The sequence below is a fragment of the Tyto alba genome, unplaced genomic scaffold (genome assembly GCF_018691265.1).
Source record: "Tyto alba isolate M040663 unplaced genomic scaffold, T.alba_DEE_v4.0 Super-Scaffold_29, whole genome shotgun sequence".
Taxonomy (NCBI): domain Eukaryota; kingdom Metazoa; phylum Chordata; class Aves; order Strigiformes; family Tytonidae; genus Tyto; species Tyto alba.
In genome coordinates this window covers 7,692,756-7,707,885 of record NW_024881303.1, presented here as the reverse complement: position 1 = coordinate 7,707,885, position 15,130 = coordinate 7,692,756, and the positions used below count along the sequence as shown (strand labels likewise).

At 45.7% G+C, this 15,130-nt stretch overlaps 1 protein-coding gene across 3 annotated transcripts in view; it reads right to left on the bottom strand.

Annotated features, from left to right (window-relative positions):
• Positions 1-7,963: 7,963 nt before the first annotated feature.
• SLC38A6 (solute carrier family 38 member 6) overlaps positions 7,964-15,130 on the bottom strand; it is a 45,004-nt gene continuing 37,837 nt past the window's right edge. For all 3 annotated transcript variants that reach the window (XM_032996363.2, XM_032996361.2, XM_032996362.2), the window contains exons 15-16: positions 14,928-15,022; positions 7,964-13,824 (exon numbers count right to left, since the gene is read on the bottom strand). In XM_032996363.2, coding sequence (XP_032852254.2) covers positions 13,744-13,824; positions 14,928-15,022 — 176 coding nt within the window. In that variant the 3' untranslated portion in view covers positions 7,964-13,743. The remainder of the gene's footprint in view (positions 13,825-14,927; positions 15,023-15,130) is intronic.

Here is a 15,130-nt window from a genome sequence, read left to right as displayed (position 1 = left end):
GAAGGGAGGAATTCATCTGAACTGAAACCAAAGTCAGACTACCCTGAGGAACAAAGCAGCAGCTCCCGGACAAGTGTACGCTGGGGGAATCTCGGGGCAGACAGGTGCCTGGCCTGTGTCCGCCCTCAGGGATGGACGGGGAGTTTTGTCAGCTCAATGTCTCCATTACTGACACCCCTGGGAGAAATGAAAAGTTGCCAGCAGAGCTGGCCAAAAAACAAAGCAAACAAGGCATGTATCACTGGAGAGTCAAATAGTCCCCGTGCAGCGAACAAACTCAAGTTCGAGGAATGAAACCTCACTGCTCGCAGGCAGTGGCTGCCGAGGGCATGTGTGCTGTGGAACCAGCCTCTGGAAAGTCAACTGGTGTTCATCTTCCCTAAACCCAAAAATAGCCACCTCCAAATCCCCCAACATTGCCACGGAGAAGCAGCCTCACTATCTTTCCTCCATCAGAGGAGCCACACACACATCAGCGCAAGCAGCAGATGGGATGCACTTTATTCTACCCAGGAGCTCCCTCCCTCCTTCACTGAAGAACCTGCGGTAATTCCTTGCCCTGCACGGTGGGCTGAGGCCATCTGCCATTCTTACCCTCGCTGGCTCATCGTTCAGAAGCTCATCTGTAAACAAAGATGAAAGACCTGCTAAGGGCATCACCAAATCCAAGCGTTCAAGGCCCTGACTCGGCCCCACGCGCTGCTCCTGGTGTTGAACACCATGAGGTTTTTGATAACAATGCATTGAGCACGCCTTCACTGCGCTTTCTGTGTCCCAGAGCTGCTCGACAGTCACAAGAGGAAAAATGTTTTTTCTTTTCAAAGCTGAAATTCTGTCTGCTGGCACAATCTTAGAGCCTAAGGCCTCTGTATGAATATCAGGTATTGCTAATTCATATCAAAGTGGTGAAAACTGCTGACATTGCATGGTTCTGCTGCTTATCCCAGGACTTCAGAGTCAGATTTTGGTGCAGACATGGGATCACTTCAAAACAAAACAAAAAATCCACATCGGTGCCATTAACGAAGCGTCAAGCAGATACTTGAATTCTGATGGAGATAAACATAATATGTCCCATTCAAGGAAAGGTGAAAAATACCTTAAATGTTCATAGCGTTTTCAGAAAGAAAAAATTAATTATTTCAACAAGGCAGACACAAGAACTAACATCAAATCCAGTCCCTGTTGGTCACTTCCCAGGATCTCCAGGGGAAGACAGTGGGTGTCTGGGGGCAGACGTGGGCCTGGCTGCGTGGCCGGGGCTGCTTTGGGCTTTTCCCACCATGATGACGCTGAGAGCAAGGGCAACGTTTTCCTACCTCGAAACAACCTTTGTTTTGCTGAGGTGTTTTGGTACAACAAGAGAAGCACGATCCAAGGCAAACCATGCGATCCTCAAAACCTCCTTAGGTAAACAAGAGGGCGGCTGCTCCGCAGGTAACAGCGGTGGAGGGGCTGGGGGCTTGCCCCGGCAGGGTGTGGAAGACCACGCTGCAGACCCCTGGCTGTACCATGGGGACATTTGTGCTCCTGGCTCCTGTGCCCCGCTGTCCTCGGGGAGCTGCCCTGAACACTTGTGCCCTTCACATCCTTGGGATGGCGATCGCCCCCCAGGCCCAGCGCTGAGACGAGCTATAAATATTCTTCCCAACCTTCCCTCATCACTCAAGCCCCTGGCACCTCAGCAGTGGCCGCAGCCTCTGTGGAACAACCCGCAGCCCCGGGCCAGCACGGGGGCACCACCTGCTTCCCCCTCCCAGCGGGATGCCCGCGGATGCTCCAAGCCCCAGGGGAGACGGGACATCCCGGCAGGCTCTCCCAGAGACACCGGCAGATTAGCAGCTCTATTTTTCAAGCTGATCCTCTCCCACCCCCTCCAACTTCATTCAACTTACAAGAATTTAAGACAACTTGGCAGGACAGGCAGGATCTATATATAAACCTCAGTGGCCATTTCGTCAAACCAACCCCAATGAGCAAATGGCCTCTGTACCTGGAATGCGGGTTTATGCAAGTGGCAGGTCAGCAAAGCAGCTGCCCTCTCTCCTCGCAGCACAATGGGGATAGCAGAGATGCCATCAGCACTATTTTTTTCCTACCCTGCTGTGCACTAAAAAATTTTTTTCTTGGGACATTATGAAGCAGGGGACTAAAAATAGATATGCAGGTTCAGCAAATGGGCCTCCTCCACTTCTTGTGTTTCAACCTTTTTTTGCAGACACTAGGAGCAAAGAGAGTTGTGCCACCCTATTAAACTCGGTGTTTGCTCAGCAGCTCCTGATAACAACACTTGCTGCTTTCTGGACTCATTTTAAAAATGCTTCCAGCATCCTGGGCATTTCTGTGGATCCAATTAAAGCAGAAAAAGGTGAGTGTTTAAACAGATCAGCCTGGGTAAGAAGTGTCAAAACGTTTGCTGCAATGGCCCCAGCTGAAGCTATGTTTTGCTTATTGCTATCGGCAGCAACTAACATTAACTACCTGGTAAAGAAAGTTAGAAATAAGGTTTACCTTGCTCCAAGACCTCATGCCTGGGGGTGAGCAGCCTGCAGAACCACCCTGGGCACTGGTCCCAGTCCCTCGTGCTCTCACCACCCCGACCCCGAGGCCCACGCGTGTCCCCGCACTGAGGTGGGTGGGAGGCAGCTCCCACAGCCGCTCGCTGAAGTTTTGGCTCAGTGAAGCTCAGCAGAGACCAAACCGGCTGGAGCTGCTGGGGTGCAGCGACGAGCCTTGCGGCTGCTGTGCCCGGGCAAGGTGCCTGTGGCAGAGGGCTGCGACGGCCAACTTTGCTTGGTCCCCAGAGAAGCAACAGTGGTTAAAATAATCCCAGCGTGAACGCTGGTGGAGTGGTTTTGGTGAAGCAGCCTGGGAGGTGCCATGCTGGCCCTGGGAGGGTCTCCCACCTGCTGAGCCACCCACCCGTGGCTTTTTCAGACCCGCAGGGATGAGGGAGTGTGTTTATGGCCAGCTCAGAAGGGGCTGAGCGACAGGCTTTGACCTCGGGCTCTCCTCTGGTTTCCTTGAAGGCGAAGGATGAGGCTACAAGATGGGTCACGGCAAGAGGACCATCGCGGGGGTGAGGATGGACCAGGCAACCATCCCGGGGAGGCGCAGGCAGCTGAGACACAGAGGGTGACAGAGCAGGGGGCTGATGTCCCCTGTCCAGCCCTGCAGACCCCCTGCACAGCAGGGATGGTGCCACATTCTTGTGAGTGTACGCTTTGTTCCAGGTCAACAGTTTCAAGAGGCAACCCAACAGTCCCACGGCTGCTCCAGGACCAGCCCAGTTGTGCCCAACCCAGGCAAAGGGAACCCCTCTTTAGGGGCTGGATCCTGAAGATTCAGGCTGCATTGAAAGCCTCCAGCATTTAGGCTCTTAAACACTCTCCCAGCAGCAAGACAGCAGCAGAAAAGGGGACCGGTCCTCAGGCACCCATGTCCTTGGGCACCCTTTTTCATCACTCAAAGCCCTCAGTGAGCGACAGAGCGCTGGGTTGGGACCAGTTTGCCAAAGCCAAGAGGTGAGCGAGCCCCGGGGCGAGCAGGCTACAGTGCCAGGCACTGTGCAGAAATGGAAGGCAGACTCAGCTGTGTCCTCCCCCTGAGCCGGGTTGACACAGGACAAGGAGCTTTTAAATTCACCAAATTACTGACAAAACCTCACCTGTTTTTACAGGCAACGTCCATCGGACTCTGCTTTTTAGATCTTCCCAGTCAAGCACGTTCCCTCTGCAGCGCAGAAAGGGACTTCAATCCCCAGATTCCCAAGAGCTCATTTAACAGCGAGCTGTAGGGACTGGAGGGACGACAAGGAATTTTAATAGAAGGCAAGTTAAACACTTTATAACTCACTTCCAAATTGATTTATATGGCCAAGGCTGCTCTGCTACCCTTTCACAGAGGTAAGATCCCTAAAGTAAACACCTTCAAAGGACTGATCCAATTCTTCTTGAATTCAGGAGAGGCAAACCCTGTAAGTCAAAGGTCGGGCTAAAACGTGCACAAAAACCTCAAACCCCTCAAAATCACCACTCAATAGATTGCTTCCGCAGTCCCCTGAATCTGAGATGCTGGAACCCAATGGATAACACTGAGCTATCAAAACACTAATGGACGTGGAGTTTCTTTATGCCTAGTGAAACACTGTGCTTAGCATTAGATTTTTAAAAGACTCAGTTTCTCGGCATTAAGGTTCATTTCAAAGTAAGGAATTTCACTTGGTCTCTCCTGGGACCCCTAAAACCCTCATGTTTGTATTCCACCCCCGCAGAGGGAGCGAGGGGTGGCGGGGAAGTGCTCAAGCCAAGTATTTCCCCCTTCGCAGCACACTGGAGAATGTGCGGCGACACCTCCGCTCAAAGGGAAAGGCCTTGTTTAGACAAGACGTGGCAAGCACGAGGCCCCTGCGCTGGTGGAATGGCTGCAGTGGCTGGAAGAAGGCTGAATATCAACTTTCAGAATTTGTGGGGAAAAAATATCAGTCCATGGTTTCCATGTAGTTCCAGCCTGAGGCTTTGCATCCCCTGAGGAAACGTCATTCTTTGGCTTCCAACCCACCAAACTGAACTGTCAGATTAAGGAATGGCAAGACAGACGTCTTCGACTAACATTTGGCAGCCAGGCCAAGACAATGTCTCTCCACTGAATTCTCTGATTCCACCATCATTCGAGTAATCTCCCCTTGGAAACGGACCAGACGAATGTTCCCATTGCTCAGATGGTTCCAGAAGAAACAACTTGTAAACATCAGCGGAAACTGTGCCAGCAAATACCAAAAGGAAAACCGTACCATTTCAACAACAATTTTGGAGCTGGCTCCAGCAGTGACGCTCTAATAAGCATTAAAAATGACCGTATCCACACATCGGCCTGTCCCGCTGCGGCTGCCAGGGAGCATCGCAGGCCCCACGGGGCACACCTCGTTGTGCGATGCCGTCCCCCAAGACGTGGACCTTTCTCCCTAGTCCCATCTGGTGATCACGTTGTGCAAGAGGCCTGGTTGCCCTTGGCGGTATCACCGCTTGCGTAGCGGCCAAGGCCGTTCTTACTCATCCCCACCTCGAGCCCTTTCGGAGCCTTGGGATGTGCTGCCGTTGTGTCGTGCCAGCAACCCTGGTGCCACAGGAATAACTCGGCTGGTCTCAGCGCCCACCGAATCTGAAGCACCCCACTTTCATGCAACAGTTTATGGATGAACATCCATTGATACAATAAAAGGGCTCTTAGCTCTTCACTCTGCCTTTCCGCACTACGAGTGCCTGGCAAGTTGCAGTCTGAAAGTAGGACCGTGCTGTGCTGCCTCGCTCCTGAAAAGAGCACGCGTCCAGGAGGGGTAAAAGGACCAAAGTCCTGAAGATGCAGCGATGTTTGGGGCATAAATTCCACATATCTTCCTTGAGAGGAATGTGCACAGGGAGCCTGTACTCAGACATGTAGACAACATCAAAGAGGCAGCAAAGGCTGTAACCTCCTCTGGATCTGGGCAGAGGGAAGGACTGTGGAAGTGTTGAGTCTCAGATGCTTGCCAGTGACCTCAATTCTCACCATTTAAGCAAAGTCACCTCCAGACAGACCTTCCATCCGCATCTCTTACCCACCACGTGACTTCACCTAGATAGCTCTCCACACCTGAAGAACTTGGCCGGCACCCGGTCAGTGAGCAATAGTGGAAACTCCCCTGCGCCCCTACCCAAAGCTCAGGGGCGAGGGAGCTTCCGGACGGGCTCCTATGACCGCCCAGTGACTGGCAACTGGAACAGGCCAAGAGGAGGAGGTCAGTGCTACTTCAGAAGTTCACCCCAATGCTTTAGACACGGGTAAACAGGTAGGCCCCCAGCAGAACTTCTGCCCAGACTGCCTCTGTGTCCACATTTGGTACCCACCAACATGAATCTGACTCTGTCTCACCGCTCAGGCTCTTCAAAGCTTAGGCCTGAAGGATCAAACATCAATTTATGTATTTAGAGAGGTAAATGGTAGACAATAAAAAGCATTAATTCAGCCATTTCTCCCTTTAGGAGGGATGGAAGTTGTTCATCAAAATCCCAAAGCAAAACCCTAAACACGCGTCCCATGAGCTACCCCCCAGTGCCAGACCTCTAAGAAGCTATAAAACACAGGCTGCTTAAACCCTTCCTACAGGAGATTCACAGCCATGGGCTGCACAATCCCAGCTGGGGAAACGCTGAGCTACAGCCCTGCTTCCGGACCGACGTACAAACTGAAACAGCAGATCATGACTGCGGGAGGCGAGAATAAGGCCTGAGATTTTCATGGCCCTCAACTCCAGACCTATGGGTTCTGCACCATCATAACCACATCCCAAATCTTTTCTCCATCCCCACGTGTAAATCCCATTATCAAGCAGAGCTACCTGGGAGGGTGGAGAGACCAGGCTCCCGGGAACACCGTCCCACTCAGATCAACGGCTCCTGAAAGGCAACAGCCTGTAACAACTGCTCCGAGCTTCCAGGGCTCCTTAACTCTCCTCTGGCCAGATCTGTGATTTGCTACATGATGCGGGGAGCAATAATTTCCACCCTCGGTATCCAGAAAAGTAGTTCTGCAACCTGGGCTGATTAGCCACTGCACCAGCCTCCCCATTCGTCATATAAATCTAGTGCCTTCGATTACCTCATGCCAGAAAACTGAAATGGAAGTCAGATGGTGAAGGCATTAATGGCAGCACTGTAAAGGCTCAACAATGCAAACCTTCCCAAAATGAACTGTCTTGACCTTCGCCCAGCTGACAATAAAAGTGTGACATCATGTGCAAACGAGCTTTAAATTTAAACCAGGTGCGGAGAGCTGCCTGGTGTCATGCGGCTGCTGTATAAACCACTGACATGCGAGCAGCAGTGCTGGAGGCAAGAGAAATGCCAAGCACGGAGAGGACCCACTTGGCAACACCACCAGGTAGGAGCAGCCGGTGTGGTGCAAGACCAAATTCTGCATTGCGCTTGACAAAGCTGGGGTTTGTGTGATCTGGTACCAGTTTTGCTGGGTCAAATGTTACTAAGTAAAACGTAAATTTGCCGATCCTCGTTTCCACTTGTGTGAGCATTCATACAGCTCTGGAATCAAGCCAGCAGCACAATAATGAGGGGTTTTTTTCCACTTTATATTTCTATTCAGGACTCCCTTAGACCTTGCAAAGCGCTCACAGGCTGTCAGTCACAGCTATTAGAGCACCATGATTTACAGCCAAAAAGCACGTCCCTGCTCCAGAGCCCTTCCAGGGCACCATCCCTCTCGCTACTACCCTGCAACAAACTGTTCTGCCTTCCCTGGCTGACCCTCACCTTGCAGCACAAGCTGACCCTTCCCAAACTGCCCCAAACCAGCAGCTTTTCACCCCGCTTTGCACTTGCAGGCCAGTCAGGCACCCGCTGCCAGTGGCCCGGAGGCAGGGCTGGCACGGGGCGGCACACTGCACGGCCACGGCCTCCGAGATCTCTTCTGCTGCCTCTTGTGTTACAGAGGGGGAGCAGAACAGCGCAGAAGAGGCAGGTTGCTGTCGATCACACCAATACCTGAGAGGACGTCAGCTGCAGTTCTCACCGGACAAGTTATTTTCTGCATCCTTTGTGTTCTGGAGAGCATCATTCAGAGAGTAAAACCAAGCACCGAGAGTAGACGGGTCCGGGAGGAGCAATTTGTAACAGCTTCCCAGACAATGTCTCGCATCCATTTCAAGCCAGGTGCTGCAAGACATCGCCTAGAGAACAGGGTGAGGGTCACACAGAACTACGCAGATGAAGGAGAGCACATGTAAGTGCACAAATATGCTACCACCACCAAACCAGGAATGGTTTTTAGGAACAACACCCTTCCCTGGCAGTAGTGATGCTACTGCCTGAGCTGGGGCTAGCAGCAACACCACTGCGCGTCAGCAACGAACTGCAGAGGCAACGTGTGGTTATTTCACTAAGGCACGTTACACACAAAGATGACAACTGCGTGAGTTACACAAGTACTCTTCTTTATTTTCTGGGTTTTTTTGGAACATGCCCTGGCTGTTCTGCAAGGAAGCTGAGGGAAGGAGAACTCAAAATAGGAAATCTCTTATACAACATACAGGTTTGACATGACCGAGGCAATTTTTACATACAGATAATTTTTTTTAAGAATTCTAATTTCACACGAGGCATGATTGGATGATCACTACTGAAACACAAAAACAAAACACACCATCACAAGCTGTAAAAATTAGGCAGCACTTAAGTAATACTGAAAATTCTCTCCCACCGGCAGTCATTAAGAAGTAGCAGTAAACATGTCCAAAGGTTTTTCAGTATGAGGAGCAACTACAACTAATGTTCAACATTTTCAACATGAAGGTCAACTGTAAAACAACAGTTTCATGTAAAGTGTTAAATTAAATCTAATTGGGAAAAGAGTTCTATAACAATGTTCCTTTAGCTCCTGGACTGATGTGAATTTCAATCTGCAATTACAGAGCACATTAGGATGCCCACTATAGAACTATGTTAATTTTCATCTCCTTAAGTAGGGACATTTGGAAACAACTTGGTTAATCTTCATGTATTTGTAGTGATCCATTGGTAAGTATGTCTCTATTTTTTAACAGAAATATCAGTGTGAGCCACATGCAGACCCCAGGCTGCTGAACTGGCAGCACTCTGAATTTCAAACCTCCTTTTGGCTCAGGAGCTGGCCTGCCAGCGAGGGACACCTCTGCAGTAACAGGGACATCACTCTTATCCAGCACAGACATACTTCTGTCCTCCCCTACCATGTATAACGCTGACTGCGCATCAGCTCATGCTAATGAAAGTGTTTAATTTTCTTCACAAATAATCCTCAGAATTTATTTCAGGAATTTAGCTGCAATGAGACTGGCCATATTGGGTCAGGCAAAACACCCACACAGGTCCATAACCCTATGCCTATGGAGCCTCCAAACAGGCAAGCGTGGCCTGACACCCCCACTGTATCCTCACAGCCCCCAGGGACTACAGCTGGGGGAGCACTGACTTCCAGATCCACACCAAAACGATACTTTGCACGGCCTGAGAAATACACTGATAAAGTACAAGCCCATATTCTCTCTCATGCAAACAACATGCTTACGAGCTGCTCAGGGATTTAACATTTACCCTAGCAGCTTAATCAGAAAGATGCCATTGCACCATCGTGTTTTCACCCTCATTATGAGGGTTGCAAGAGTAGGAACTATGGCACCTTGAGTATACTACACAACACAAGTGATTTAGGAACTCCAAACCACAGTCTTGCCCTGTTGCAAAGCTAAAACGCCTCCACGTTTCAAAAAGGCAAATTCTTACAAGAACAAAAAAATGGGCACACCAGAAAGGTCTGCCTAGGTGTAGCACTGACCTTCAGTGGTGAGCAGTGGTAGGCACGTAGGGAAGACCAGGCCTGCAGGGCATGGATCCCGTGACACTCACCCTGACCCACACCCTCTCGCCCAGGCCACCCTCCCCGTAAGGATGGCTCAGCCTGTTCAGCTAACGGCCCATTCCTGCTCGGTGCCACCTAACTGATGTTGAGGCAAAACTGAAGTGAAAGGGAAGGTGAAAGGAGGGACAGAGAGAGGATAGGAGTTTCACAGTGTCTCAATTTTCACTACACAGGGACAAAAGAGAGAATTTCAAACAAACTTACTGCCATGAAAATCAATACATTAAGATACAAACTGCTTCGAAGCACGGGAATAAAACATGAGCATTTTGCCACAATACAAAGACAGGTTTAGAGTGCTTTTGTTTTGCAGTAGTAGCTCCTACATTGCTGTTTACAAAAGACACTCCACACACCCAGCTTACCAAAGTCCATCTGAAATTTGATCAGCCTTCAAATGGGCAAGGAATGGAAATTGGAGAAAAACAGAAATCAAATCAAAGGCAACAAATTAATTTTCATCTCTTACATTGTTGTTCTTGTTGAATTGGGGAAAGGCAACCTTTCCAAGTGAGTTCAGAAATTTTGCAGTCCCCTTCATCCATTCCTGTTAAGTCTTCAGAAAAGAAAGATGGAAAATGCTAATGACAGGCAGGAAAGCAGAACCACTGAAATTTATAAATCTGGAAGCTCAGGGAACAAAAAATCGGTACACAAGATAAAAAAAATATATTTAGCATAATGTGAGTGAGCAGAGAGTTTCAGATGGGAGGCCTGTTTTGCTCAAAAAATTCATGTGAGTGCACAATTGTAGTGAAACCTTTACACAGACACAACAAAGAGAACAGTCTGTGGGAGATGCAAAGGATAAAAATAGTGCCCTTACTCTGCTTTTTCTATTGTGGAAAACACTCATATCTTTTTCTCAATTGGGAAATGTAAGTTCTTTCTCTTTTTGTTCTTCTCCCTCTCTCCATATTTTAAATTAAGTATCATAGAAAGTTAAAAGTAGCAGTATTTCTAACTCTTTTGCAGGTGAAAGGCACCACACATTCTGCAACCCTCCGTGCTGCTATCCTTTCTGCACCACAGCCAAAATGCAATAACAGTGCTCCAGCAGAGGTGTGAATTGCTTCCGTTCATCCTCACCCAGTATTAACTTCACTGGTATTCATCATTCCAAAGTCTACCTATTATGATAGTTAATAGCCAGGCTAGTTAGGATTAAAACCAATATTGTAGTGATTTCCGAAGCATTACAGTAATCAACTGTAAAATTAACACCGTATTTCAGGTATTTTCTCAGTCACATTTTTTTCAATTGATGCACACAAACCCAACTGCCTGTGTACGAAAAGAGCATTACAGTGCAGGGAAAGTCTCCGCTTTTTCATGGCGAGGAGGAAAGAGCAAAAGCTTAGCAAAACTTTGCCAACTTTCTGCATCTTCACAGATAATCTAAGTCTTCAGTGTTAAGTCTTGCTGGTCAGAGTTTAAAATAAAGTGACTGCAGTGATTACAAGTATTACTCAACAGTATGCTACAACAGCGTATGATAAATGAGAAACAATTTCTGTAAAATTTCTAATAAATATTCCTCCTAAATTCTAGTGTCTGAAAAAACCCTACGCTTCATTCACATGAGCGTAAAGTCTCCTGTTTTACTAAAAAGTTTTGGTTCAGTCAGAGAGAAAATCAGTTCCTGATGCACAGCTGTCACTGCTTTCTCAAGGTTCACTTTTATGAGGTAAATATTCAGCTTTTTACACTACTGCCAGAGATACGCTGAGTGGCTCAATCCCTGTAGCATAACGAAGCCTGTGACACACAGCTATTCGAGGGTAGCCACAGGCAGGAAGGCAGCTACATCTGGTTATCAGGACTTAAACAAGCTGGGAGAGCTACAAGAATAAAGACAAGATGGGGAGCCTCAGCCATTAATACTCAGAGAATGCTGAGAAAACCCCATCGATCCCTTGATCAAAGGAGGCCAGAGACCTCTCAAGTCAGAGGCATCCCCTCCGTGCACACGCAAAAACTTTAACCTGCTCAAGCAGAACTGCTGGGCAAAACGTGGGGTTTTATGAGAAAAATGTTCTATCTAAAGGCTGCTCAGAAAGCTGGTCCTGCTCCTACCATCCCCTCACTTTTCTTGTCCCCTAGGTGAGCTCACTCGGTTCATTTTTTGGGAGATAACGTGTCACATCTTGTGGTCACACTGGTTTTCCGCTAGTTAAACGTGCTGACCAGGAGCCACTGGCAGTGCCACAGAAGTAGTTGTGAACTTCTCACCAAGAGTGGACATGCTGTTTCTGGTACTGACAAGCTATTAGAAGGCTCACCTTGTGTCATGAAACCTCTGCTAGAAGCTTTATTATAAAAATAACTGCAGTCTTTTCCAGGGATCCCACCAAAACCAAACCTCACCACACATGTCTATTTCTATACTAAACTCGTAAGTACAATAATATTCCCCAGGCAAAAAGGATTCCTCAAGCAGTACCAAGCTGCATCACCTGGGTGCCTTCAGGCCATGTATCGAAAATGAAAAGTATCTTATGGATCCTGAGAAAGCCAAGTGGCATGAAAATACTAGGGTTGACAACTGAGGAATAAAGAAAGTGATTCCAACTCTGCTATTTGCTGTTCTCCCCTGTTAGACAGGTGAGGATCAAGCACATTCAATCTGGGTTATGTTAAAAGTTGGCACATCAATCAGTGTTCTCCAAATCCAATGTGACACAATTAAAAAGGTTAATAACACAGACCCACTGCTAAGACCTTAGAAATGCCAAGCTCTGGGGCACCTCCCCTGTCTCAACTGATAAAACACAGGTCAACATATGGACACGCCTGTCTCAGCAGGACTTTCTAGCAACAGTCAACTAATCTGCTAACTTTGCACCTTATGGACTGAACAATTTATTTAAATGTCACTTATTAGCTTCTTTCAGAATACATAAATCTATTACTTTGCTATGATTCTCTTGTGTCTTATTCCACTTCTCAGACGTGAAAGTGCTAAGCTAAATTAAAAGAAATATTGTATCTGGAAATAATGAAGAACTTTCCCATTCTCTGAGGCTAGGGTCTTATTTCTTAACTTTACACAAGTAATTTCTGTGGAGGCTTAGCTACCTTAGGGCATAAAGCCTCTGAAGATATTAGGCTATTTTAAAGACATAAGATCCAATCTGATAGAAACAAATTTTTAAAACCTTACCACAGTATCAACCACTGCTTTCATTCTACTAACACAAGGAACTTTTGTGGTGGGTACTGAATACCATATTTAACAGACCCCAGCTGGTGATGAAAACTGCATTTGCATTTCATTTAGGAAAAAAAAAAAAAAGGAATTATAAAAGGATACATGGAGGTTTATAAAAATCCAAGGCAAAATTAGGGTTCCATAAATGTAAAATTTCCTTTGTCTTCAACAGAGGCAGAATTTCACCTTTCAATCCCAAACATTCTCTGACACACAACAGTACATAAAATGTAGAAACACTCTATTTCAAATATGAAAAAAATGTAAAAATGGGAATAAGAGAGAAAAAGAAGTCTTTCACTGGGAGGAATACTGAGGTACATTGGGTGATATTCAAAAGCAGATATTAATTGAAAAATTTCTGTTATTGACTGCAAACTGAAAATATTTCCTAATGCTACTGAAAGCTATTATGCTAGATGGGTAAAACCTTCTAATTTAAAAATGACTTCAGTATGATTCAAGTTCACTGAGGTATAAAAACTGTATTTAAAAAAACAATTAACAAGTATTATCATGATGTGCCCATTAAACTGGGCTAAGGCAGCTGGCTTCTGGATCCATGTTAGGATAAATTAGGGTAAACATTTGGAATCAGAAGTTCTTAATATGAACCAGCTGAAATTTTGGAAATTATTCAGCAATGGATGTCTTTCACGGTTTAGGATAATGTGTGCATTATCCTAAGTGTACACATCAGAGTATGTCCATCATGACTGATGTGTATTTATCCATCTCATTGTCTTTAAAAGAGAAGTTACTTCAAGGTTCTGCTTCTGTTCACCATGTGCACTAAACCATTTTTGCACTGCAGAAATTATCAAGAGTCCTTTTACCTGTCATGAATACGTCATTAAAAACTAGTACTTTAGAATGGAAAAGACTAATTGTCCAATAACTGAAGAGAGTGACTCAAGATTAAAGAAGGAATTTCACTAATGCAGTGAAAAAGAACGTTATTTCTCCCACAGACAGGTTGGGTCAGTGTTTTCTTTAGGATGTCCAGCATTCATTTCAGTAGTTTTGACACATCTCTCGTTTTTGCTGTCCTTCTGAAGCTCAGTTCAGACAGTGACAATAGGCTGTTATTGATCAATCCAACTGAAAATTATTAGAACTAAACTGAGAAGGCCAACACAAATGCCAAAAATAACCAATGCGCATGCCTGTGAAGAAAGAAAAGCAAAAATTAATGTTTTACTGAAGGAAGCATTTTACATTTCTAAGGCTTATTACTAATGATGAAAAAAAACCTGTAAGAACAGGTTTGTATAGTGTCTTTAAAAATAATCTTTAGGGTTTCAATTACTCAGTCATCAAACACAAGGTACCTGCTTAGGGGGAAACTAAACTAAGCCTCCTTTGGGATAGTTTCACTGGGAACTCTCAGACCTGTCTAGTGTGCTTGCTTACACTATGATGAAAAAAAAATAATTAAAAGTTGCTCTATACAACTCTGAATTAATTAAGAAAATGAATTTGTATTTTACTCATAATTACAGTTAAAATACATTTTTTACATTTTTGAATAGCCAGATGATAATGAAACTACAGTTCAAGACACAGTAGCTTGCTGGTTTATAACAAGGCCTCAAATCAGTTGGAAGTAGTCAAGACTTTAAATGGTCAGAGAGCATCAGTATTAGATTTTCTTTCAGATTCCTTATTTTGTCAATACAAGAACAGCCCTATGAATCACAAGAATGGCAGAAGAACTATGTATAAACAGTCTGTCGGCATTTTAGCCACTGTCATGAAGTTGCTCGGCAGAGCAGTAGTTAAAATGCAGACAGTTACAAGGCAAAAATCAGGCTGATGCGCAAACTCCAACTAAAACTGAAGGGAAAATAAAAAGGAAGAGGCAAAAAAAAAAAAAAAATTTGAGTAGGCTTACATAGAAAACAAGCACAAACACCGTGTCACTTAAATGAAGTTTGGCTTTGTCCCAGCTGTCCAGACAACATCAGAGTAATGCGTAAAAACTGAGCAGAAATTGGATTAAAAGTCAACATCTGAAAACTATAGGGAAAAGCATGTATTCAGATCAACAGTCTGGCATATGGACATACTGCTAGTCAAAAATCTCTTGTGAAGGAGTTTCAGAAAGATTAGATCTATCATGAAGGATAAAAGAAAATGCTCACAGATTCTGTGAACTGCAATTAAAACAAAAACTTTGCCCCCTGGATTATGTGCTCTACAGTGTATCAAGATGCATCTAAAATGAGCCTGTTTAAATATAATTAGTGCACGTGAAAAAAAAGCATACCCCAAGTTTCTGTGGTGATAAAAAGTCCTCTCTGCTAAGTTTAAGATAAAATAGTCCCGGATATACGAAAAGCAAACATGTTGACGTGGTCGCACCTTTAAAAAACAGAAAGTAAGATTTTACTTAAAGCAAGATTAAAGTATATATATTAGCTTATCATAATATTGAATTTTTTGAGGAGAAATTAAAAAAAATAAAAACAA